Genomic DNA, 24,308 nt, shown 5'->3' with positions numbered 1-24,308 from the left:
GGGGAGGATGGAGGAGGCGGAGGACCCTGGGATCAGAGGCTGTAGCAAGGCGTGGCTGCGCTGGAAGACGGGACACCAGGGACATCAGGGACCTACAGGGACGTGGCAGAGGGTGGGGAGGGCCGGGCAGAGGCCCCCTTTAATCACTGGCCACGTGGTTCTCGTTCTGCAGGGTGTGCCAGCGCTCAATCTTCTTGTCCTTGTTCTTCAAACACTCGTACCAGTGTTTCAAGCGCTCGCCCTTGGCCGTGATTCCCAGCTGGCAACCGCCTGGGAAAAGGAGAGAAGAGCAGATTTTGTGTCCAGAGGTGATGCTGATATTCCAGGAAATCCCACCATGGGGACGCACCTCACACCCTGCAATGCTTTTTCCACCTCCTGGATCAAAAATGGAATGGCAACACCTGGAGATGCTTTTCCTGCCCAGAAGACATCCCAGGATGCTGGAGGTGGGGCAGTGTGGGGGATACACCCACCAGATTCCATCATCCCACTGGGCAGGTGACCCAGGCTCCCCTCCCATCCAGCAAATCCCATACCAGGCACCCAGCCCCTGTCCCCGAGGGCAGAGACTTCTAGCTCATCACTCACCAATGTAGTCATTGGATTTTCCGATGTCGTAATCCCAGACGGAAATGTCCAGGGATTTCTTGGCCAGGTCGCTGTGTTTGATGTCATAGAAGAACTCCTGCAGAAATGGGAACACTCACGTCACACCCCAAAGGAAGGCACACCCTAAAAACTGCAGTTAAAGGGTTGGACCTGATCACTGATCAGCCTGGATTCAAAACCTAGGAGAGGATGGTTAAAATAAAATATAATTAATGAAGGAAAAACGCTCCTTCCTTGTGGCACCTCTGTTCCAGGAGCTGAGCTCACCCCTTGCACCTACACGAGCCCTTTCCAAGTGTCCCATCAAAGCAGCACCAATGGAGAATTTCCAATTTCCATCCCCGGGAATGCTCATCCCACCCACATCCCCAGCTGGGATGACACAGAGCCAGCAGCAGGAAGCTTTCAGGGTGTGCGGTGCTGCCACGGCAAAGCCATTCCCAAAATACTCCTGGGCACAGGAGTGGGAAAGGAGATTGAGCAGAGAGCCAAACCTTGGGGAGTTTGTCTTCCACCTCCTCCACTCAACACAGCATTCAGAGAATTGATTTAATAACATAAAAAATATCTGTCCATACCTCGTTAAACTCAGGATTCAATGTTTTCTTCTTAATCTGCGTCTTGTGCTTGGCCTTCTTGCCCATGTCAGGTTTCAGCCAACTGGGGACAACAGAAAACAGCTCAAAATTCAAGTGCAAGAACGGTGGGAGTTTATAAGCTTAAAAAATGAGTTTCTGAGCTGGAAGAGATTTATTTAGGGCCAGTCTCCCTTCCCACCTTCCAGAGAATGTGGGAAAAGTGTGGGGCTGGGGCTGCACAGCCTGGCTGCAGATCTAGAAATCAATTTAGGGCTGGGATTAATTGGGTCTCTATTAGAAGCTGATTTTAAAATGTAAAACCACCATCTTCTGTTTGTGGAAATGGAGAATATAACAGAGATTGGGAAGGGAAACTGCTCAATTCCACTGAGCTACAAAGGGATGAGCAGAATATGTCCAACATAAGAGTTACTGAATGAGTTTTAGGGAGAACAAGAGGTGCTTTTTCTGAAGGCAAAGGAAAAAAAACAGGATCAAAACCCCCACCAGGAATGGCTGCAGGGACCTCTCTGTGTTGCGGCTCACGAAATCGGAATAAAAACCTCATTCCCCCTCATTTCCAGGAGCCATGGGGGTTTATGGAGCAGCAAGTGGGGCACAGAGGGACATGAAACCACCTCTGTCCTGCAGCCAGGGTGGGTCAGAGGTGGAGGGAAGGACCCCACTGTCCCTGGACTCCCACCATGCCCTTGATGAGTCATGGGTGGGAATCCCACTCCTACGGATCCTGGGAAATTCAGGCACCTCCACCTTGGCCTGCAGCCCCAAACCCATCCCCACATCCCTCACACATCCTTTGCTTGCAGACATCAGGTGATCATTGGACTCCTGAAGTCTATTCCAACCTTTAACAGTACTGGGATTCTCCCTGAGTTAACCACAGGATCTGGGCACATTTGGGAATCTCCAACAGACCCAAGGGCTGGGTCAGCACCCACAAGCTGCACCCACAACAGGGACACCACCGCTGCTGCTGGACAGCTCCTGCCGTGCCAGGGCTCCCAAGGACAGCGGGTGGCTCCGTGGCCACGTGTTCCAGCCCGAAGCCATTCCTGGCTCACTCACAGCTTGACGAAGGGATCCGAGTATCCATTGGCATCCATGGCTGCCAGGTGCACGCAGCGCACGATGCCCACGATGAGCCCTCCCTGCTGCGTGCTGTACATGAGGGACACCAGGATTTTGCCACGTTCCTCCACGTCCCCACCGCGATCCACCTGCGGGAGGGAGCCGGGACAGCAAAACTCAACGGCGGAGGTGAGACAGGGAATTGAAGAGTAAGGAAGAGTTCATCAAAATGAGCTAACCGAGACAATGAGGGGTGCCTGACATTTACTGCGCTCGCAAAAATCAGGAGGAGAGGCAGGCTGGTTTGTGATAAACGGAGCCAGAACTCGCAAACAGGGCGAGGGGTGCAAGGCTACCAGTGATGAGTGATAAACCCAAAGCCTTAAACCAGCGAGGACTAATCTCAGCGTCTGGAATTTGCCCAAAAGGCTAAGACGCATGCTCTGGAGACAAAGTGGAAAAGTTCAAGTACGATGAAGAGTTTGGAAGCCTTCATCAGAGACCCCCGAACTGGGGAAGCACAAGCACAAAAGGACTTTTGGTTCATGTTAATATGAATCGAGGGTAGGTGGGGCTAGGACATGAATATGTATTAGGTGTATTGTGTAATCCTAGGCTTTTAGGGAATAAATAGAGCAGTAGCTGGAAGTTTCTTTGGGAGAAGCTATTCCCCGTGCACCTCAGCGCTGAATAAATGCATACCTACTTTATAATTCTCATTTCTCATGAGTCACAGAGTCTTTTCCATGTATCAGAGCAGGATGGATATCAGGGAATGGGATTGGGGGATAATGGGGTTGTACACATGGATGGGGCTTGTCCTGCTCCGGGGACTCACCTCCTCTTCGTACAGAGCCATCCCACGGGATGCGCCGGTTGTTCCGGTGCGCTTCGTCTGGGATGGGAAAGGGATAAGGAGACTGCCATGAATGGCCAGGAGAGGCAGCATGCCACAGCAAAATCATCCGGGAACGCACGCAGCCCAGCTCCTGCACTGGCTCTGGGACGTCCATCTGCTCCATCAACCCCCACCCCAGCAGGTTCAACAGGGGACAGGGCAGCCTGTCCCCTCCTCCGCGGTGACATCCATCCTCAGGGGCTGGCATTGCCAACAGGAGCAGTCCCTGGAGTCAATTCCCACCACTCTCTGATCTCCTGGCCTTGGGATGTCACATCAGCCCGGGCATGGGTGGGAATCCAGCTCCTAAAGGTGCCAGGGAAATCAGGCACCTCCAGCCCACCCCTGCATCCCTCAGGTACCATTTGTTTGCAATCCCAGAGGGAGCCAAAGGAATTTTCATGGACACTCACTGGGATTACTCTCTCCAGGCAGATGTTGAAGTTCTTTTTCTGGTTGGCTTTGAGTTTTTTCAAGGCAACTCTGGTTTCTCCGATAAACTCGTTGTGGCCAAATTTGTCCTCGTCACACACTGAGATCCTGGAAGGAAGAGGGAAAGGGGAACATCAACCAGGGGGACTGGAAAAGCAAAGAAAAGCCTCTCCCCCAAACTCACCCTTGATCTGGATTTCCTCTGACCAAAAGCAATCAACCCCCAAATTTTTAGCTTGTCAAAAAAAAAAAAAAAAATCAACATTTTTAATATTTGCTTTGTGATGGGTCAAGAAATCAAGAGGTGGAAGTTTCCTCAGGGGGAAAGAGTCATAAATTTTGAGAGATATTTATAGGGACTTTTTTTTCCTGGGCTAATGTCAAATCAGCAGAGATACACATCTCTATGATGATAAAAATTACAGAATAATCAATAATTTACTATTAAATGACAAGGTAAAAATGCCAGTTTTCATATCTTAAAAAAAAACCCAAACCATCCAAATGAGCAAATTCATGTCGTTTTTAACTCAAAACTGCACTTCCAACCCTGCTGCACTCCTGGGGGTGGTGCTCTGAGTGAGGACACCCAAAACCCCATCCCACCCTTCCGTGGGATCCTGGGGCTCCTACTGGAGGGTTTTTTCTCCTTGCCTGAGGGTTTTCCTCTGCATGTCCTCGTCGGTGATGCCGTGGTACACCAGGGTCTCGTTCCACACGGGGTTCCTGGTGTTGCGCAGCGTCTTCGTTCTCAGTTTATTCGACTGTGGGGTCAAACAGACACAGAGGAATTACAGCCCGGAATCCACCCCTTCCCTGCCCAAATTCCAGCTCCTGGCAGGGATGTCCCATCACATCTGGCACATCTGGGGGATGGTGAGCCAGCGACTCCATGGGAGCATCGAGGTGGAACTTTGCACCAGGGACACTTGGTGACACGTGGGAGAGCCTGGATTTTGTCACTCCCTGGGGTTTATTCCCTCAAGGAGAGGGAAGAAGGTGCCCAGAGCAGGCTGTGGGGGCTCAGGTCACAGCTCCCATGGTCTAAAGGAGGTCACAGTGGGGAATTCAGGAGCTGTCACTTGCTAGTGTGTCTTTCACAACCACACACTCAATTTATTTTTTTTTTAATTAAAATAAATATCAGCAAATGAAAGCAAATCAAAGCAATTCCCAACATCACACCTGGATTTCCTCCAAACCCAGGAATTCCCCCGTGCATAAAGCAAAGCTGTAAAATCAGTCCAATGATTTTATTTTCAGTTTTCCCCTGGTTTTTACTCTTGGTTTCTCTGAGCAAAACTCTGCTGCACCCTCTAAGCAAACAGCCAGCATAGCTGGTGGTCATTCCTTCCTCAAGATTTGCCCACCAAGATCAGTTCAGCTGGGCTGGGGAGGGAGATTTCCAGGAATTTCCACGATGGAGCCAGAATTTCCCTCATGGTTCTCTCCCCACAGCCCCAACAAGAACGTGCTGCAGTTTCTGAGCAAATGGATAATTCCAACCCTGGCCATAATTAGATTTTTTGGGCAGATGTTTTGTGATGCATTAACAGCAAGGCCTCCTCTGGAGCTTCCCTCTATCCCTGAGCAGATTCCTGCCTGCAGGATGAGCTGTTCTTCATCTCTGGGAGAGCATCTGGGAGCATTGTCCCTGTTTGGAGAAACCCCCAGGGAAAACAGCAGCGAGCAGAGAAATCAACAGGAAAATCTGATCCAAGAGACGGACCTGAGGGGAATTTGAGAAACCTCTTACTCTATCCCCAGCACCAAACCTGGCAAAGCCTCACCTTGCTGGCTCCAGGCAGGAGATGCAACTTCACATAGGGGTCAGCCAGGCCATTGGAATCCATTGGTTTTAAGCCCTGAAAAATGATAAAGGCAACACAGGATGTGGATCCTCCTTTGGCAAAGCCAAGGAAGAGAAAAAGCTGCCCATGAAAAGCTCAAAGAGAAAATGTGTTCAGTGACCCAAGAGCCTCTGCCCCGAGCAGCTGTGAGTGCCAGGATGTGCTGAAACATCCAACCCATCCCTGGAAAAATCAGAATTGTAGAATCACAGGATGGTTTGGGTTGGAAGAGACCTCAAATATCACCATGTTCCACCCCCTGCCTTGAGCAGGGACATTTTCCACTATCCCAGTTTGCTCCAAACCCTTTCCAACCTGGCCTTGGACACTTCCAGGGATGGAGGCAGCCACAACTTCTCTGGGAGGACTGTTCCAGGGCATCACAGATCTCTTGGAGCCACACAAAGAAAAGCCCCCCAACCCTCCCCAGCCAGGAGCAGCTATGCCTGGGGTCTCCCAAGGGAGCAGCCTCTGCCAGCAGCCACAGGGCTTCCATCCCATTGTACCAGAGAAACTGGGAGCCAGATGGATTTAAATCAGGGAAAAAAAAGGGGGGAGGGAAAGAGGAGCTCTTGCCTTGGCCTTGATGAGGGTGCAGTGCAGGGAGCTGCTGTCCTGGTCGTAGAGCAGGCTGAACTCCAGAGCTCCCAGCGTGGCTGACAGCAAGGGAGGAGGAAACAACCTCGTTAAAACCACAGCCAATAACTGCATTTAATCATCGCCGATTAGTAATAATTAGAAAGATTTGCGGGTCAAGTGTAAAAGCTGTTTAATGCAGTGAGATTGTGCTGGCAGCGGCCAAACCAACACAAATCCAGGCAGAATTGGGAGCTCTGCACAGCTCTGCAGGGCAGGGACTGCCCAGGGAGAGCAGCCTGGGGGTTTGGAGCTGTCTCCAGTATTTACCAGGCAGAGGAGGAGGAACCCTACCAACCCTTCCCACGGCAATTCCACCCTGGAACACCCTGAGGAGATGCTCCAGCTCAGGATAGCACCTCCTCCCAAGGCTGGGGCTCAGTTTTGGCTTGCTGGAAACCAGCTCAGGCTCGTGTTCCTTCATCCCAGGGATGAAGAGCAGGCGCAGAGGGCATCAGCTGTTCCAGTCCAAGCAACTGTTCCCGGCCCAGGATGTTCTACCACAGATCCTCCCCCTCAAATCCCCGCAGGGAAGCCGCATTCCCCAAGGACTTCCCGTGCTGGAGACCCACCGCCTTCCAATACGAGTCACACCCGCCCAGCAACCTCCAAATCCCACATTTCCCAAAGTAACTCCCTCCCTCCCTTCCTGGGTACGTACTGCCTTCATCCGAGTCGTAGCTGTTGGCATCCTCCTCCTCTTCCTCGCGGGGCTGCTGCTGCCGCTGCGGGGTCGCGGATGCCGGCGGGGGCTGTGCGCCAGCCGGGGGCTGCCAGGCTGCTCTGTCCTCCCTGCCGGGGGGCGCGGCAAAGCCCCCTCCCCTCTCCGGGGGTCCCAGCGGAGGGCTGGCTGCGGGAGGAACCCCCCGTTAGCCCCCGGCCCGCTCTGCCCCCCAGCCCCCCGCAGCCAGCCCGGGGTTACCTCGTCTCTCCGGGAAGCGGGCGGTGCCTCCGGGACCCGGCCTCGTTGCTGCGGCCGCCGGCGCTGGGGACAGAGGTGACATCACCGGGATTGGCCTGGGACATTTTCCCCTCGTGCCCTCTGCCGCCGCGCCAAGCCCGTGAGGTGTCCCCAGGGACCGAACGCTTCTGGCGCATTCCCGTCGCATCCTACCTGCGGGTGCTGCTGCCGGGGCAGATCCAGCGGGACCGGCGGCGGATGGCGGGGGTGGCCGCTGGCCTTGCACGGAGTTGGTTCTCTTCACGCCTGTAAGGACAGGGGACAATCAGCAGAGACCACCCGCAGGTGGCTCCCGGCTTTGTGTCCCCCCGTCTGTCCTGGCAGGGATGCAGGAGAGCACCGCTCTCACCGGGGCTCCTGCTGGCCCCACTCTCGGCAGTGTAGTCCCGGCTGTCGCTGTCCCCAGCGGTGTCCTCGCTGCCGCACGGACCCGGCCGGCCCTCGCCCGCTTTGCGGCTCCCCCGGGCGGCCGCTGTGGCGTCGGTGCCTGTAAGGAGAGGGATAAAGGAGCAGTGAGGCTGGAAAAGCGAGCTGCCATCATCCCCGGGTGCTGCCCGGCCCGGGTGCCAGCAGCAAGGGGACGATGGGTACGGCCACTGCAGCAGCACCTCCCGAGCTCCGGGAACTGCAGCAGGAGAGCTCTGCGCCATCAAACCTGCACGCAGTGCCCAGGAAATGCCCAAGGACATAGGAACGTCCCATGGGAAAACAATGCCTGAGGTGTCCATCACCTGGTCCTCAGCACCCATCAAACCCCTGATGGCAACACAGCTCCGCATGCCTGGGATGGGAAGGGAGATGTCATATTTTCCTTCTGCTGATCATCTCCCATTTATTAAGGAGACAGCTGTGGCAGCTCCCTCTGCCTCTCCCTTCCAATCACCCAGCAGCCGCTGTCCCAGTGGATAAATCCCAGCCCAGAGCTCCGGGGTGATGAATTGCAACCCCACGGACGTGATGGAAAAGGTCTCGGCGCTCACCTGGCTGCTGCTGGAGATGCCAGGGATAAATCTTTGCCGTGACATAAATGGGCTGTTTCTCCTTGGCTGGGCTCTCAGGGTCACCGAGCGTGAGGACAAAGCGGAACGCAACAGATTGTGGGGGGAAAAAGGAGGAGGGAGAGAGGAAAAAACACCGGGAATGCTGAAGAGCAGGGAGCGGGTGAAATGAGCATCCAGGAGCAGGAGCCCCGTGGTGCAGAGAGAGTGGTGCAATAAATAACTTTCCAAGGGAGCTGTAGGAAAATCATGGGCACGGCAGAAGCATGCTGAGCACCGGGAGGGATGTATGGAGCTGGCAAAGCTTTCCTGACTCCAGGAGCTGTGGGATTAATAAAAGCTGCCCATGGGGCTGGGAGGTTTAACGGCACCAGCTATGGGTGTGATTAAATCGCTCTAATTAAATGCTTTCCTCAACTGCTGCTGCACGGGAAGAGGGAGATCATCAGTTGGGGGCATCATAACCTGGGCTAAAGGAGGGGTGGGATGGAGGGGACCATTCCAGGCAGGAAATGTCCCCTCAGACCCTCTTTGGCTCTTCCAGGGAGCTAAGGATGAGGAAGGTTTGCAGCCACTGCACTGCTCCCAGTTTAATGATCACCCAAATGAGGAGCAGATGGTGTTGGAGGGGGATCAGGGATCCTCATCCCCTTGGCATCCCATATGGAAGTGTGAAATTGGGGGCTGCTACTCAAAATTAACTGTCAGGGAGCCCTCCTCACTCTCCACATCTCCCTGACAGGAGCCACGGAGGGGTCAGGTTCCTCTCCCAGGTAATAAGCAACAGGACAAGAGGAAACATCCTCAAGTTATACCTGGAGAGGTTTAGGTTGGATATTGGGGAAAATTTCCTTGCTGGAAGGGCTGTCCAGCCCTGGCACAGCTGCCCAGGAGTCCCCATCCCTGTGGGGGGATTTAACAGCAGTGTGGATGTGGCCCCTGGGGACATGGGTCAGCAGTGGCCTTGGCAGTGCTGGAGGAACGGTTGAACTCCATGGGCTTTGAGGGCTTTTCCAAACGGAATGATTCCACGATTGGAAACGCTGGAGGGTGCAAGGAATAACCAGAACAAGCCACTGCTGCATCCTCACCCTGCTCTGCCTCCCGTGCACAGCACAAGGCTCGGCTGCTCCGTCCCCCACACACAGGCCAAGCCCCCACAAACCTCCTAAACATTCCCCGGGAGGTTCTCCAAGGACTGCCGTTAAATAACCAGAAAAAAAAAAATCCAAAAAAAAAAAAACCCCACCTGCCCCTCCCAGCAGGACCCACCACCCACGGATGCAGCTCTGGAATGGCAGCAGCTCAGCCCGGCGTGTGCGGGAGGTGGGGAAGCCCTGGAATAACCCGGGCTCCCCCGCAGGGTGGGCGGCAGCAGCAAGGAGAGGTCCCGCTGCAGCATCCCCGGGGAAAACTGTGCGGGGAAAACGCCTTGGGAATATAAGGAGGCAGGGACGAGGCTCGGCACAGGGAGGGGACAAAGGCCGGTGCTTACCCTCGGTGTCCTCGGCATCCGCCTGGCCTTGGGGGCACAAACAGAGCGAGAGGGGGTGAAGCTGCTGCCCACGCACCCCCAACCCCATCCCGGGACAGGCTGCCATGGTTTTCCCGGATTTCCTTATTTTATCCCTATTTTTTCAAGGCTTCTCCATCACCGCATCCCTACCCAGGCACTGCCCACACTCTCAGCCGGGTGCCCTGATCCCCACCCGGCGCTGCTTCGCTCGAGGATGTCCTGCAACCCCATCCATCCCCACTTGGAAATCCTGGATAAAACATCTCCAGGCTCCATTGCATCCCCCTTTAGGACACAGGCAGCAGCCACACGACTGCTCTGGATGCTTTTTCCCCTGGGTTTTCCCTTGCTGAGGATGGGAAGGAGCACCAGAGCCTCGCTGGCAGTGCTGGGGCGGGGGGGACAGCACCCGCTGTCACTTACCTCGGGTGGGTGGCCGGGAGGGGAGTTTGGGGTCCGGGATGGGTGGCTCAGCCGGGCGGGGCTCGCTCGGGGTTTGGGGTCCCTTCTTGCTGACGGGCATCGGCTGCGGCAGCATCTGCTTGGGCAAACCCTTGAAGAACCAGGCACCCGAGCGTTTCCACACCTGCGGGAGCACAGTCGAGCCTCTCAGGGCTTCACCCCCCGCGCCACCAGCAGGTGGAGGATGTAGGACCCCACATCCCATCCCGCTAATTAACTAAACAATTAACTCCCCGGCTCAAGCTGCATCAGCCAAATCTCTTCCCACAACATCCCTTTGGACACCCAAACCTTAGTTTTCACGAACTAAACCATCGTTTTGTGCAGAAAAAAACCCCATCCTGTAAGAACCACGTTCAGACAGCGACCGGGTGGCCCCTGGGATGCTGAACGGGTCCCGTCTGGGAGGTGTGGGGTGGGGACAGGGGGGACAGCGGGGACAGGAGGGACAGGGGAGCCACACGCACCTCCCGCTGCTCGCTGCAGATCTTGCAGAGCCAGATGGCCTGGGGCCGGTTGTTGGTGGTCTGCACCCCGCACTTGGTGCACACGTTCTGTGGGCAAAACAAAGAGCTGGGTGACACCGGTGCCACCAAAATGTCCCCAAAACACCAGCAGGGTCTGAGCGGCCACCGGTGACTCCGGGAATGCCAGGCTGTGGAAAGTCATCCTCTGCTGAAAGAAGTAAATCATCAACATATTGAATGAGTTTGACTTCTGATACTATAGGAAAAACTTGTAAGAATTCTTCCAAGGCCTGTCAGTAAATCCTTGAGGTAATCTTGTCCATGTAAGCTGTTGTTTTCTCCTTGTATCAGGATCTTCCCATTCAAAGGCAAATATGTCTCTACTTTCTTCTGCTAGGGGACAGGCCCTAAAGACATTTTTGAGATCTATCACACCAGCGTGATGGAGGAATTTTACTTAATAGGGGTTAGATACCACTGGATATCAATCTATAGTTCATTTGTTCACTTCTCTCAGGTCTTGGACAAGCCTGTACGTCCCGTTTGATTTTCTTACCTCTAATAGAAGATTACTGTGGGGAGACACGCATGGTTCTAAAGTTCCCCAAAATCCGCGGTGCCCCAGCGATGGGGAGGGGTTTGTGGGGATCAAGGGGGGTGAGGGTCTCACCTTCTTGCAGTCCTCACAGACGACACAGGCTTGTCCCCTTGTCCCCAGCTGCTCCCCGCAGAGGATGCAGCGGTTCACGCCGTCCCCCAGCACGCTGCGGCGCATGTCCTCCAGCCGGGTCATCAGGCGCCTGGGAACCGCACAGGGAATGTCAGGAATGGCACTGGGAATGTCGGGAATGGCGCTGGGAATGTCGGGAATGGCACTGGGAATCCCAGGGAAAGGCCAGGAATGGCACTGGGAATGTCGGGAATGGCACAGGGAATGCCAGGGAAGGACCCGGAACGGCACTGGGAATGCCAGGGAAGGACCCGGAACGGCACTGGGAATGCCAGGGAAAGGCCAGGAACGGCACAGGGAATGCCAGGGAAAGGCCAGGAATGGCACTGGGAATGCCAGGGAAAGGCCAGGAATGGCACTGGGAATGTCAGGGAATGGCACTGGGAATGCCAGGGAAAGGCCAGTAATGGCACAGGGAATGCCAGGGAAGGACCCAGAATGGCACTGGGAATGCCAGGGAAAGGCCAGGAATGGCACTGGGAATGCCAGGGAATGGCACTGGGAATGGCACAGGGAATGCCAGGGAAGGACCCAGAATGGCACTGGGAATGCCAGGGAATGGCACTGGGAATGCCAGGGAAGGGCACTGGGAATGCCAGGGAAGGGCACTGGGAATGCCAGGATTCAGGAGCAGGTTGCACTGTTTCTTTCCCACAGAGCCTCTCCCTTTCCAGCTATGGGACAAAGCCACATCCCACTGGAAATAAAGCTCCAACAGGTTGATATGGCACAATGTCGACTTCCAGGGATGCTGCCAGAGAGTTGACACTGACCCCAGCTCCATGGACATGGAAAATCCACCCAAGGGAGCACCTTTGCAAGGAATAATTAATCTCTAGATGGAAACCTTTCCACCCAGTTGCAGCAGCTGCCCATGAAAAGGTGAAGGAGGAGGTCCTGGAAGGGCTCTAATGAGGATTGAATTAATTAGTTCATTAATTTTCTTGTTATTTGAGGGAAAATGTTGTTTATATTTGATGGAATGTTTTATTTATTTATGTATATTGGGTGGAAATTCTTGCAGTGAAATGGAAGCCCACCAGAGATCAGACTGTAAAACAACCACCTGGTTCCTGCAAAGGTAAAAAAACAAAACAAAACAAAACAAAAAAAACAGTTCAGGAAGTTTTGGAAAACCAGCATTGGCTGAAGGAGTTTGGAAAGCAGGAAGGAGCTGCCTGGAGCTGGCACTCAGCTAACCCAGAATACTGGCCCTAAAAATAGCACAGAGAAGGGAAAAAAAGCTGCAATATTTATGCCACTGAGTGAGGAGTGAACGAAGAAAGGGAGGAGGAGACCTGAGCCCACCAGAGAGAGCAGCCCCTCGTGGCAGCCTGACCCAAATCTGATGGAGCCACAGTGGAAAAAAAACCATCTGGTGTTGAAGAGATGTTTTCTCACGTGTGGTGACAGCTTCAGATTTGTGGTGACTCGGCTGCCAGCGCCTCGTAAACCATCCACAAGTCCCCTGCACGCAAAATTCCTCTGGGGGTTGGTGTGGGATGGCCAGAATTCCATGGGCTCCATGGGGAAATGTTGAATAAAGGACCAGCAGCACGAGGAGGGGAAATTATACGAGCATGGAATAGTTTTGGTTTGGAGGAACCTTAAAATCATCCAGTTCCACACCTGATATGGGCAGGGACACCTCTCACTAGACCAGGCTGTTCCAGCCTGACCTTGGACACTTCCAGGGATGGGCAACCTGTGCCAGGGCCTCATCACCCTCCCAGGAAGGAATTTATTCCCAAAATAAAGCATTTTAGGACATGCAGCCCATCACAGCCATAAAAGGCCTCGTTGCAGTCAACAGGAGCATCACAAAGCCACCCAAGCCCAATCACGTTCAGGGATGTGGATCCGTAATTCCACAAATTATCCAAGCAAAGCCACGTTAACACATCAGCTCTGCCAAAACCCACCCAGGAATCTCTTCCTCCTCCCCACGCTGGGCTCCGTTGCTCCTGATGAACCTGCAGAGTGTTCCCAGCTGGAAGCTGGGCTGGGTGGGCAGCAGAGAGCAAGCAGCGAGGACAAGGCTCTGTTTTCACAGCTCTGGTGTCACCAGACAGCAGATGGGAGAGTTCACAAGTTCCTGACAGCACCAGGGAGCCCAAAATCCAGCAATCCTGGTTCTGATCCCTGTGCTGACAAACACCATCCTCAGAACTACAGCCAGGGGATTTTTTGTGCTTTCCCACTTCAGGGAGAAGTGCTTTTCCCACTTCAGCCTAACTCCCTGCTCCAGTGGGGGATAGGGCTTGGAGCAACCTGGGCTGGTGAAGGTGGCCCTGCCCATGGAACGAGAGGAGATTTGAGGTCCTTCCAACCCAAACCATTCTGGGATTTACTTGGAGGTGCCATGGTCCATCCCTGCCCCTCACATCCATGGGTGGTTCCTTCCTGGAGAACAACCCAGCTCTGGAGCCACCACCTGCCCCTGGTGCCTTCCCAACTCCAGAGCCTTTGGAAAACCCAGAGATTGGCATCCCAGAGATTCCTGCATCACCCCATAAACACCCAGCCAGCAATTCCAATTAAAACCTGGATTCTGGCTGCTCCCCAATTGTTATTTAAAAAGAATTAACCCTAACCCATGTCTCATGGAATGCATGGATGATTTTATCATCCCCACCTCACCAAGGGGGAACGTTTTGAGGGGAAAACCTCCCTTTTATAAGGAGCCAAGCACATGGACAAACCCCATATCCCCTGCAATCCCTCCCGCCGTGCTGCAGGAGCTCCAAGCAAAGCAGCTTCCAGTTGGAAATCTGCAAGCCCAAACAAACTTATTATAGAAACTGGAACAAATGGCACAATCAAAGGGAGGGAAAAAAAAAAAAAACCCACAACCAAAAAAAAAGAGGAAAAAGCTTTTGCATTTCAAGAGGTTCATTATTTAGCTGCAAAATTCTCTCCCAGGCTCTCATTTAGCAGGAGCTGCTCCTTAAGTGGGATTTTTGAACCACTGGAAGAGCTCAGCAGGCCAGGACACACCTGTGGCACTGCTTCCAAGCCAAGTACATTTCCCTAATTAAAACATCCATTCAAGAGGGAGAAATTGGGAATTTTTTTTAATTTTCCCCCCCATGACTCAAACACTGCTGGGAGAGAACTGTAGAGAAGTTCAATTTAAAGTCCTGGTGTGAACCTGGCAGGAAAAGCTCTGGGAAAGAGGGGGTTGTGCCCAGACCCCTGGGCTGGGAAGTTCCCGATAAAGGCAGTAACTGGGAGGAAAAAAAAGCCCAGGTTTGTTTCCAGCTCCACCCAGCATCTCCAGAGATCCAAATCCATCCCATTCTCCCATTAATAACCAAGGGAAGCCCTGTCCTCACCAGGAGCGAGATTTCTATCTTCCCAAAAGCTTTTCTTTTGACTGGATACCATTTTCCTCTCACTTTTATAGAACATATCCAACCCTCCAGCTCATCCCTCTCCCTTGCAGCAGCCTCTTCCTCCCCAATACCGGAGCTTCGACTGCCCATCCCTCTGAGACACGGACTTCAAAGTGCAGGAAATATCCTTCCAATTGTTAAAATGAGGGAAAAAATCCGGGAGTGGAGTAATTGGAGCTGGTGGCAGGGAGCTGGCTCAACCCAGCCCTCAGGGATAGCCCCCGGGGATGGGGAGAGCATCCCTCACCTGCCAGGGAAAATGGGATTACAGGGATTAGGAATTGATGGGACAGAGGTAGGAGAAGCTTGATCTGAAAAGTTTTACTTGCGGCTGAGATAACAGCAATAAAACAGAGCCCTGCTGATGGAAATCAGCCCAATCCCAGGAAATCAGCCCAATCCCAGGGGGTCCTGCTGATGGAAATCAGCCCAATCCCAGGAAATCAGCCCAATCCCAGGGGGTCCTGCTGATGGAAATCAGCCCAGTCCCAGGAAATCAGCCCAATCCCAGGAATGTGGCTCGGAAGGGTGAAGGTGAGAAGCCCCAAGGCAGTCAAAGACACCCCTGGATGTTCCTGCCCCATACCAGAGCCCTAGAGCAGGCTCACATTCGAATATTTCCCTCAGGAAATGGAAAGAAAAGGATCTCACAGGGATGAGAGATCACCTTAAAATCTGTTCAGTCCTGGATGGGACAGAACCAGTGGTGGCTTTGGCAGAGCTGGGTTTGGGGTTGGACTCTGTGACTTTGGAAGTCTTTTCCAGCCCAAATGATTCCATGGAACTTTCAGGAGAAGAGGGATGGTGACAGGGACAGAGTGACCCAAATGAAGTGCTGATGATCCTAGGAAATGAGACTTAACAACAGAGCAGGAGTTTGCTGTGTTTAAATATTCATCAGCACTGCAGAAAGGAATGGCCAAGATGTCCTTAATGGGCTTTAAATTGTGGCATCGAGGGCTTTTAATGCAGCAAACAGGGTGGGAGAAGGGAGAAGGAAAAAGTGGGAGAAGGACCTGATCCAGGCCACCATGATCCACGTGCTCCTCAGTGCCGTGCAGGAAGCTGCAGGGATGGGCTCAGCCACCACATCCATGGCAAAAAAAATTCCAGTAAAACACAAAGGAGATCACCAAGAGCCTCCAGAATGAAGTCCAGCCTCATCTCCATGGGGAAATCACACGCCTTAAAGGGCTGAATATTAAATTAATTTTCCTGGAGGAAAAGGGACAAGAAAAGCAGCCAAGCTCCAGATTAAGGGAAACATAATTAAAATTGGGATGAGAAATGAGAAGCAGTTTTCCTCCTCTCCAAGTGGGCAGGGAGCTAGAGGTAAAGCAACACTGGGGCTTTTCCAGGCTGAGCCCTTACCCAGGCAGGGGAGACTCCCACAGAATTTTTCCAACTCATTCCATACTCATCCAAATGATTGCTGAATGTGCTACAGTTGGGTGGTAATTTTTGCAGTCTTGGAAATAAGAGAGGAGGGGTTTTTTTGGAAGGGAAAGCTCAACCAAACCCCCACAAAATCTCAAGCAGCACGACTGAACCTCACCTCCTCCAGAAACTGGCATCCCAGGAGATGCTCCCAGGCTGTCTCCAGCAACCTCCCTGCCCTGACTTGAGCCCGAATTTTATTGCTGTGCTGTCTGCACACAGCGATGAAGATCCCAGGCTGTGGTCCCCAGACAGCTTCCCTGCCACTGAGGTTAATGACTGAATCCCCAGGGACTTCCATCTGCTCCTGCATTATCCCTGTGTCATCCCAGCCATGAGCAGCTGAATTAAAATCCAGTCCTGCTGCAGAGCTGCTCCTCTTGGAGCAAAGGTGGGACCCACGGGGACACAGCCAAGCCACTGCACATAGAGAGGGGACCACAGAGCCAGCTGTCACCTTCCCTCTGGGAGAGCCAGCTCTGTGCTCTCCAGAAATATCCATTTGTACCTTGGGATGGTTTCAGATCTTTCCCTCAATGCCAGGAGCGTGCTGGAACTCATTAGGCAGCGGAGCAACCTGGCTGGGTTATTGATGGCCCCCAATTAGAGATGCAGAACGGAGTCAATTAGTGCCTGCAGGTGCTCCTGTGGCAGCTGGAAAACAGGATCCTCGTGGATTGCAGCTGCAATAGCACCACTGTCACCAGAGTGTCACCAGAGCCGGCACAGAGACCCCTAAGCACGGAGCGAGACAGGACAAGAATGGGTCCATATCCCTGGCCACAGGGATAATGCCTTTTCCCTAAAATTTCCTCCCCTGTGACCTTCATCCCAAAAGATGATCCTGGTCATCCAGCAGCTCTGAAGTCCAGCAGCTCCTGCTGTGTCATGTTCAAGATGGTTCCAGCTCCTCTTGTCCTTCTCAGTGCCACAAGACAAAAAAATCCCCCCCCACACGAAGTGTCCCTGTCCTCCAGCCCTCATCAGCATCCAGCTCACGTATCCTGCAGGATCCATCCACCCTCAGAGCTAAAAATACTCCTTCACACGATTAATTTCAGCTGGGTTTGACACCAAGTCCAATTCCACAAACAACAGCTCAACAAGAGGCATCGATTTGTTCCCAAGACAAGGGGCCGGTGGGATGGAGGGCAAAAAAAAAAAAAGGGAAGGATTTGAGGCACAAGGAGGTTCAACCACAGCCCTGGTCAAGGGATTCAGGATTCCTCAAGGACTGGGTGTAAAGATCAAAGGAATCCCTCAAACACCTCCACTTATTGAGGCAACTCCAAGTATTCACCAAATATTCCCCCTCTGGAATCTCATTCCGTGTGAATCGTTCCTTATATTAGCCAAAAGCAGTGTTTTCATGGAATAATAGAATGGCTTGGGTTGGAAAGGACCCTGTGCCATGGGCAGGGACACCTACCACCATCCCAGGTTGCTCCAGCATAGCCTTGGACACTTCCAGGGATGGGGCAGCCACAACTCCTGTGGGTGAGTTTTAATGGATTTATTTTTTCCTTTTACAGGAAGAGAAAAATCCCAGAAAATCCCAGAAAATCCGGCTTTCCAGGAGCAGCTCCCTAAAGCAGCCTGGCCAGCGGAGGACCAGCCACCAGCGCTGCCTCCCTGCCAGAGGCCAGCCTGGCAAACCCGGATTATTTTGTAATAGAAGGAGCTATCCTGGATAACATCCGAGCCTCTGCCGAGCGGATGATTCCGTACGAGGCTGATCCAGCCGCTGTCCCACATTCCCGAGGCTGAACATCCTACAGCTCTTGTTGTGCAAAGCCAACAAACACAAAGGGGCTGGCAGGGCTCCCGCTACGCCTCCAAGCAGGAGGGGAATCAGCTGCGGCTGCACATCCTCCAGAATTCCCGGTTCTCAGCCCCTCCGCCCGGCTTTTCATGAATGAGGATGAGCAAATCTCCTCCGGCTGGGCAAAGAAGGAGAAAGGGAAAGAGCTGGGAAACAGCCTCACGAAATAAATCTCTCCCCAAGATGATTTACGCCTCATCCAAGGAGCATCGCGTTTGATTGGAATTCTTACTGGGCTGCAAAAGGGCAACGCCAGGGAAAGCTGTTTTGTGAATCACCGGCACTCAGAGCCGCTTTCACCTGGTTTCTGCCAAAAAAAGCCTCGTGAAGGAAGCGCTGCGTGTTGGAAAGTGATGCCAAAGCCCAGAGGCACCTCCAGCCTGAGGGAGCAGCGCATCCATGGGGCAGGAGCCGAGCCCAGGCAGGGAGAGCAGCCCCTGGAGAGGCAAAACCTTCCCAAGATGTTCACGGGCCGTCCTGAGCAAGGATTTCTTAAAACCGAGGGAATAAACCCAGCTTTTCTCCGCAGCTGGAGCACCCCGTGGCTGCATTGCATCCCCAATATTTAAGGGACAGCAAACTGTCCCTGAGCTGTGAGAGGGAATTTGGCACTCCCTAAAGCAGTGGGGAGCATGGGTCCTGCCTGGGCCTCAGTATTTACCCTGCTAGGAAAAAAAAAAAAAAAAAGAGCTGTGGATGCTTAAACTCGACAACAAACTGTTCCTCTGTCAGGAAAACAGGAGTGATCCCAACGGGATTATAGAGATCCCCTCTGGAAAACCATTCCCAGCAGAGCAAGAGGATGGATACCTCGACATGAGCTCGTTTCACCTGGCAGGAGAGGAAACACGGGCACCGGGGATGCTCCTGGTGAAAAATGAGGTACCAGTGGCTGTGGGGGACCCCAGAACCCCCCAGAACATCACTCAGCCCTCCTGAGCCTCACACACAGCTCTTCCAGAGTGGGATTAACCACCGGGATGGATCCATCCCCCCCTCCAACCACATTCCCAGACCAGAACCAAACTCCTCCACACTCTGGCTCAGCACTGGACAAGCAGTGTGATCTGCTATCAGCGATCCCTTTTCGACTGAAATTAAAAAAAAATAAAATAAAATAAAAAAAAAACCCAAAACAAAACGGGATGACAGCAGAACGCCTGGCTCCAGCCCCACGAAACACCGGAGCTTCTCCCTCCCCTGCGCACAGGTTCGTCCTGGCCGAGACCCAAAGATGCCCCGCAGGCTCTTTTCAGGAGAAGCACCGCAGTGCAGAGGCTCTGCCCAGGAAAGCAGCCAAGCAGAGCCTCCTCCCGCGGCCCCGGGGTCCCTCTGTCCCTGTCGCTGTCCCTCGGTGTCACCAGCGCCGCCTTACCCGATGCGCTCCTGCTCCATCTCCTCCATCTTCTCGGCGCGGGCGATCACCCGGTTGATGATTTCCTTCTCCTCGTCCGTCAGCTCCTCTCCCTTGCGCTGCCGGTCGGGCTGTGCTGCCCAGCCCGCCGGGAGCCTGCGGGAACAGGGATCCAGCCATGGAGCAATTCCCACCCCTGGCTGTGCCCAGGCACCAATTCCAAACGCCAAACCCAGCCCACTCCTCATCCTCCTGATCCCATCCAGCGAGCCCCCATCCACGGCTGGAAGCTCTGATCTTCATTTTTAGGAGGTCTCATATGGAAACATTGGTTTCATACAGAGGGAAAAACTCATTTTTCAGGAATATTCCCATTATTTCCACTTTTTCTGGAACACCAGGTTTGCCTGGCAGCTGCAGGACCAGAGCGGTGGTGCAGGAGTGGGTGGCTTTTGTTTTGGGAACATTTCTCCAAACACGGGAATGTTTCACCCTCTAAAATCATTCCCAAAGATCCTCTGTCCCAGCCCGGGCGTCAGACAGCGCTATCCTGGTGACAGGGTAAAGTCTGCCACTCAGGGGTGCAAAAGGCAAAACATTCCTCACCTTCCTGCTCATTCAGAGACCTTTCCTGGCTCTTTTCCCCTCTGGATTGAACAGACCCACGTAGTCTTGTGCTTTAAGTTCATTAAAACCCTGTGCAACACTTCACAAACTTAATTATTTTTTTTTTGCATCCAAACCCAGTTTTCTCCTGTTCTCAGACTGTCAAAGCAGCAGGAAAAGAGGAATAAGTGAAAAATAAAAGCAAGGGAAATACTTACTGCTCCTTCTCACTGCTGGGAAGCACAGGGAAAGAGAGGGAAAAATGATTAGGTGAGAGTAGGGATGAGGAGAGCCCAGCCTGGCGCAGCCAGTGACACTTCCCAGCTCAGGGTGACAGTCCCCAAATCCCGGTCCCCACTGCACCCAAAAAGTGACTGCACACCTCCAGGCACCAAACCCATCCCCCATCTGGGCTGGAGATGAGCTCCAGAGTGGATGTGGCATCACCTTGCAGTGTGACAGGACAGAGGGACGGCACCAGGTCCCTGCACACCCCAGCTCTGTCCCCACCACCTCGCTCAGGGGGTTTAGGAACAAACACACCCAAAATGTCCCCATGCAACAGCACTGAACCAATTCCTGGTGTCCCCACGGGAAGAAGCTGTGTCACCACCCAGCCTGGGGGCTGTCCCCGTGCTCTGCTCTCACCTGGCTCGGAGGGACATGGTTCTGTCACTGGGGCACATCCACTGGTCAGAGGAGCCACCCAGCACCGCGTCGGTCATCGCCGGCCACCCCAGGCATGAATTTGGGGACACCAGGGCCCTGCTGACTGTCCCCAACCCAGCACAGCAGGGACTTCAATCACTCTGCTCCCAGATGCCAATGGAGAAGTGGAGTTTCCCAGCCACGCTGTAGGGAAAAAAACAAACAAACAAACAAACAAAAAAAAACCAACTAAAAATCACACTGGGAAAGGCTTTGTTTGTGGGGTTTAAGAGGGTTTGGAGCAGGAATGCCTCTTTATTGGTTGTCTGGATATTGAGGCACAGGAGCTCCCAGTCACCTCCTTCCCAGGAGGGCAGCACAGCCTGGATGTAATTAATGCATCCCCAACCTCACATTAATTATGAGGCTTCAGGTTCAGGGGGAAAGACGGGAATCCATCTGGAGAAAGAGCTACAAACAAGGAAATATTCTCTCCAAATTCCAGCATGCCTGGCTGTTCTTTCCCAAACCACATTCCCTCTGGAAAAAAAAACAAACCCTCCTCCATTTTTGTTTTGGTTTACTCAAGTTTTTGCCAAGTGGATTCAGGAAGGAAAACACAGCACCAGGACTGAAACAGGAGGGTCTGTCCACTCCTCTCCAAAAGTTCACCCAGAGAGGGTTCTTCAAACCCTTCTCCTTAAAATTCAGATGGATGTCAGAGCCACAGACTGATTGTTGCTTTATTCCCATTTTTTGGAGAGGTTTTGCCCCTCCACCCGCCGCTCCCACTCACTGCAGGGGGATGTGGATGGATGAATCCATTCATCCATCACCTCTTCTAAGGGAAAACCAGGGATTTGACAGATTTGCCTGCAGCAGAGCTAAAAAATTCACCAAAACATCCTTTGCAGAGCACTACCATGAACAACGAGGCTGCTCCCAGCCCATGGATCTTTCACTTTCCCATCCTGCTGCCCTGGGAAGATGCTGCCTTGGATTCCTCCCTGCCTGGAAGGGACATCTCAGTTCCCTTCATCCCACCAGGTCCCAAAACCAGCATCCCAGCAGGATCCCAGAGCTCTGCGCAAACTGGTAAACACAGCTTTTTAGGGCATGAAGCACTTCCAGCAAAACTGCAGCAGAGAAACTGGGGAGATTATATCCAGGAAATGATGGAAAATGGGAGTTTGCAAAACTGCCCTACTGAAACCACCAGCTCCAAGCCAGGAAAAAACATCCAATTTTCCCAAAAAAGGGGGGGGGGGGGGAACACTCTGCAGTATTGCAGGGGTTTCTCATCGCTCCCTGAGAAGTCAGTGAAGGTTTGAGGCTCACCTTGGCTTCGTGGAAAACTTGGGGATGTAGAAAAGTATTTTTGGAAAAGCAGGAGAAGTGAAGCACGTGGGTAATTAATGCTCTGCTGGTTCACACAGCGACTGTTCCCGTGCCAAACCAGAAGGCTCCGATTAACAAGGTCACTTAACGAAGCAAATTGTTCATTTAAGTCCCCCCCTACCACCTCCACAATCCGCACTGCAGCAGTGAATTCCTGCTGGGAATGAAGTGTCCTGGCACAGCTGAGGGGTCCCAGGGTGGGCACAGATTGACCAGGGCAGCACCACGATGCTACCACCCATTTTTAGGGAGATGCAGGTGGATAAGGGACTCTCCCAAGGTCACACGGGGCAGGAAGTGTCCACCCCAACCATGACACAGGGGAAAAGAGGGGAAAATCCCTGGGTTTTCCTAGCAAAGAGAGATCAGGAAGGAAAACTCTTTTCCCCAGCTGGAATTTTCTGCTAATAGCAGCGAGGCCACGAGTGTTCTGCTTCTTTGGGGATGGAGCAGAGCCCGGGGCTGGTTCCTGAAGGAATACACAATCCCTTTCTCCGCCTATAAATAATAGATTTGGAAAATCTACTTTGCATTACTTCCAGCAACTACCCCCGCTTGCCCTAATGCTTTCTCCAGCATTTTTAGCGCACGGGAAAGAACAAAATAACAGCTCAGGGTGGCTTTTTCCCCCCGCTGCCAAATCTTGGCTCCTGAGCACCAGGATGTGGCCATCCAAGCTGGGATCGATGGGATGCAGCAGCATTTTCTTAATGAAATGGAAATATCCCTGCCTAGGAGGGTGCCAAGACCTTCCAGGGTTTGGCTGACCCCGAAGGGTCCCAAATCTGCTGCCCTGGTGTCAGTGGGGATGTGAGGAGCTGTCTCATCCCGAGGTTTTCCGATGGAGGCTGGCAGCTCCCGCCGGCGCCAACGTGGCACATCCTGGGCAGAGCCAGGAATAGCAGTGAGGTCTTAATTTCTGGCCTTAAGGAAGGGCCACATGACTGCAATCACACCGCTCCATTACTTCTGTGTGACAGAGCCCGTGGATTTGGTCATGCTTTAATAAAGCGGGATTGAACGACTTCCGTGGATCCCTCTGCCGGAGCTGCCGACTCGTGGGCCCACCTCCAGCACCCAAAATCTGGCAGGTGCAGTGTCAGGAGCTAGCAGGTTCCATTCACCCTCCAGCAGCCGTGGGAGGGCTGGAAAGGCAGCGGGATTCCTGTGGAATGAGCCCATCCTGCCCCACGGTGCTGCAGGGCCCAGGGCCACCCACAACCCAACACCTGCAGAGAGCCCGGCACAAAGGGCTGCTCTAAGGCACCCCTCCAGCCACCTGGAAATGCCAAACCAGGGGAGAGAAGAGAAAATTCCATGTATTTTCCAGGCTCCCAGGACAAAGGTGAGGTTTTTCCGACGAGCTCCACACTTGCCAGCCGATGCCTGCAGACATTGTCTCCAGCAGCAGACACTGACACAGGCAACCTATTTCTCCCTCCAGCCTCCTGAGCTCTGCAATGCAGCTTTCTTAAATATTGAATAAGTCTGCTGCTCTCACCACCTGCCAGTGCCAATGATGAGGTAATTTTTCCATTGACAAAGCCTGATGTGATTAATCCGGGTGGAAAAATGGAGATTTTGGAGATCATCCACTCACCTGGAACACAGAGCAGCAGCCAGACCCCAACCAGCCAACCCAAGCTGCTGCTCCAGTACCAAGTGGGAGATTATCGGGTGTCATCACCAAGCAGGAGGTTTGGAAGTGGAATGGATCCAAACTGATTCTCTGTTGGGATGGTGGGGTTTGCATGTTGGCGCTGGAGCAGGTTTATGCTCCAGAGTTGGAGCTGGGGATGGAAAAATTTGAGGTGAGAATGGAATTGCCTGGTGGGGCTCATTTTGGGGTGACAAGGACCCACTGAGACCCCCCCCAAGAAGAGCAGTGTGAGGAGTAAATGACAAAGCTGGGATGAGCCAGGATGGAATTGTCTCCTCACCACTCAGGGCACACATCCCAAAACACCAAGTTTGGCTGGAAACCTCTCCCAGCTCCCAGGGACATTTCCAGCCAACCCTCAAGTCCATGAGAGCCAGATCCTGCCCTGCTCTATGCCTGGCACCCAGGAAGGGCTGCAAACCACAGGGAATTCCAAATCCTGTCCCAGACACCTGGCACAGATATCACACCCCACATCCAGCTGCGCCTTGAGCATCTCCCAACATCCAGGCTTGTCATTTCCCAGGAAAAGGAGTTTGCCCACTGCACATCCCACACCATTCCCTAAGGAACATGTTCATGGTTATAGGGACAGGCAGCAGATTCTCACCATCCTCTGGCTCCTGGCAGGATTTGATATGGATTTACCTGCAGAGGGGGGCGGGAGAAAGGGAAAATATCCCCCAAAATATCTGCAGGAGCAGCTGTTTAACACTGCAAGATGATCAGCAGGACACAGGGAGGGGCAGGAGGGCAGCC

General features: G+C 53.2%; 1 protein-coding gene across 1 annotated transcript; it reads right to left on the bottom strand.

Annotated features, from left to right (window-relative positions):
- Positions 1 to 139: 139 nt before the first annotated feature.
- On the bottom strand, positions 140 to 23,049 carry RPH3A (rabphilin 3A). The gene is made up of 21 exons (XM_062504320.1): positions 23,014 to 23,049; positions 20,492 to 20,695; positions 20,062 to 20,076; positions 19,259 to 19,393; positions 11,170 to 11,299; positions 10,500 to 10,586; positions 9,994 to 10,156; positions 9,550 to 9,576; positions 7,406 to 7,543; positions 7,210 to 7,302; positions 7,018 to 7,080; positions 6,757 to 6,945; positions 6,036 to 6,115; positions 5,400 to 5,474; positions 4,264 to 4,373; positions 3,591 to 3,717; positions 3,118 to 3,174; positions 2,277 to 2,428; positions 1,191 to 1,272; positions 592 to 688; positions 140 to 270 (listed from the first exon to the last, which is right to left on the bottom strand). Exons 2-21 carry the CDS (start codon positions 20,566 to 20,568, stop codon positions 140 to 142), a joined length of 2,028 nt encoding a protein of 675 aa, XP_062360304.1. The 5' UTR covers positions 20,569 to 20,695; positions 23,014 to 23,049.
- Between the last annotated feature and the right edge of the window lie 1,259 nt (positions 23,050 to 24,308).

Source organism: Cinclus cinclus, chromosome 17, assembly GCF_963662255.1.
Source record: "Cinclus cinclus chromosome 17, bCinCin1.1, whole genome shotgun sequence".
Taxonomy (NCBI): Eukaryota; Metazoa; Chordata; class Aves; order Passeriformes; family Cinclidae; genus Cinclus; species Cinclus cinclus.
Note: the sequence above shows the minus strand (reverse complement) of the source record. Positions and strands in the feature narration are given on the sequence as shown.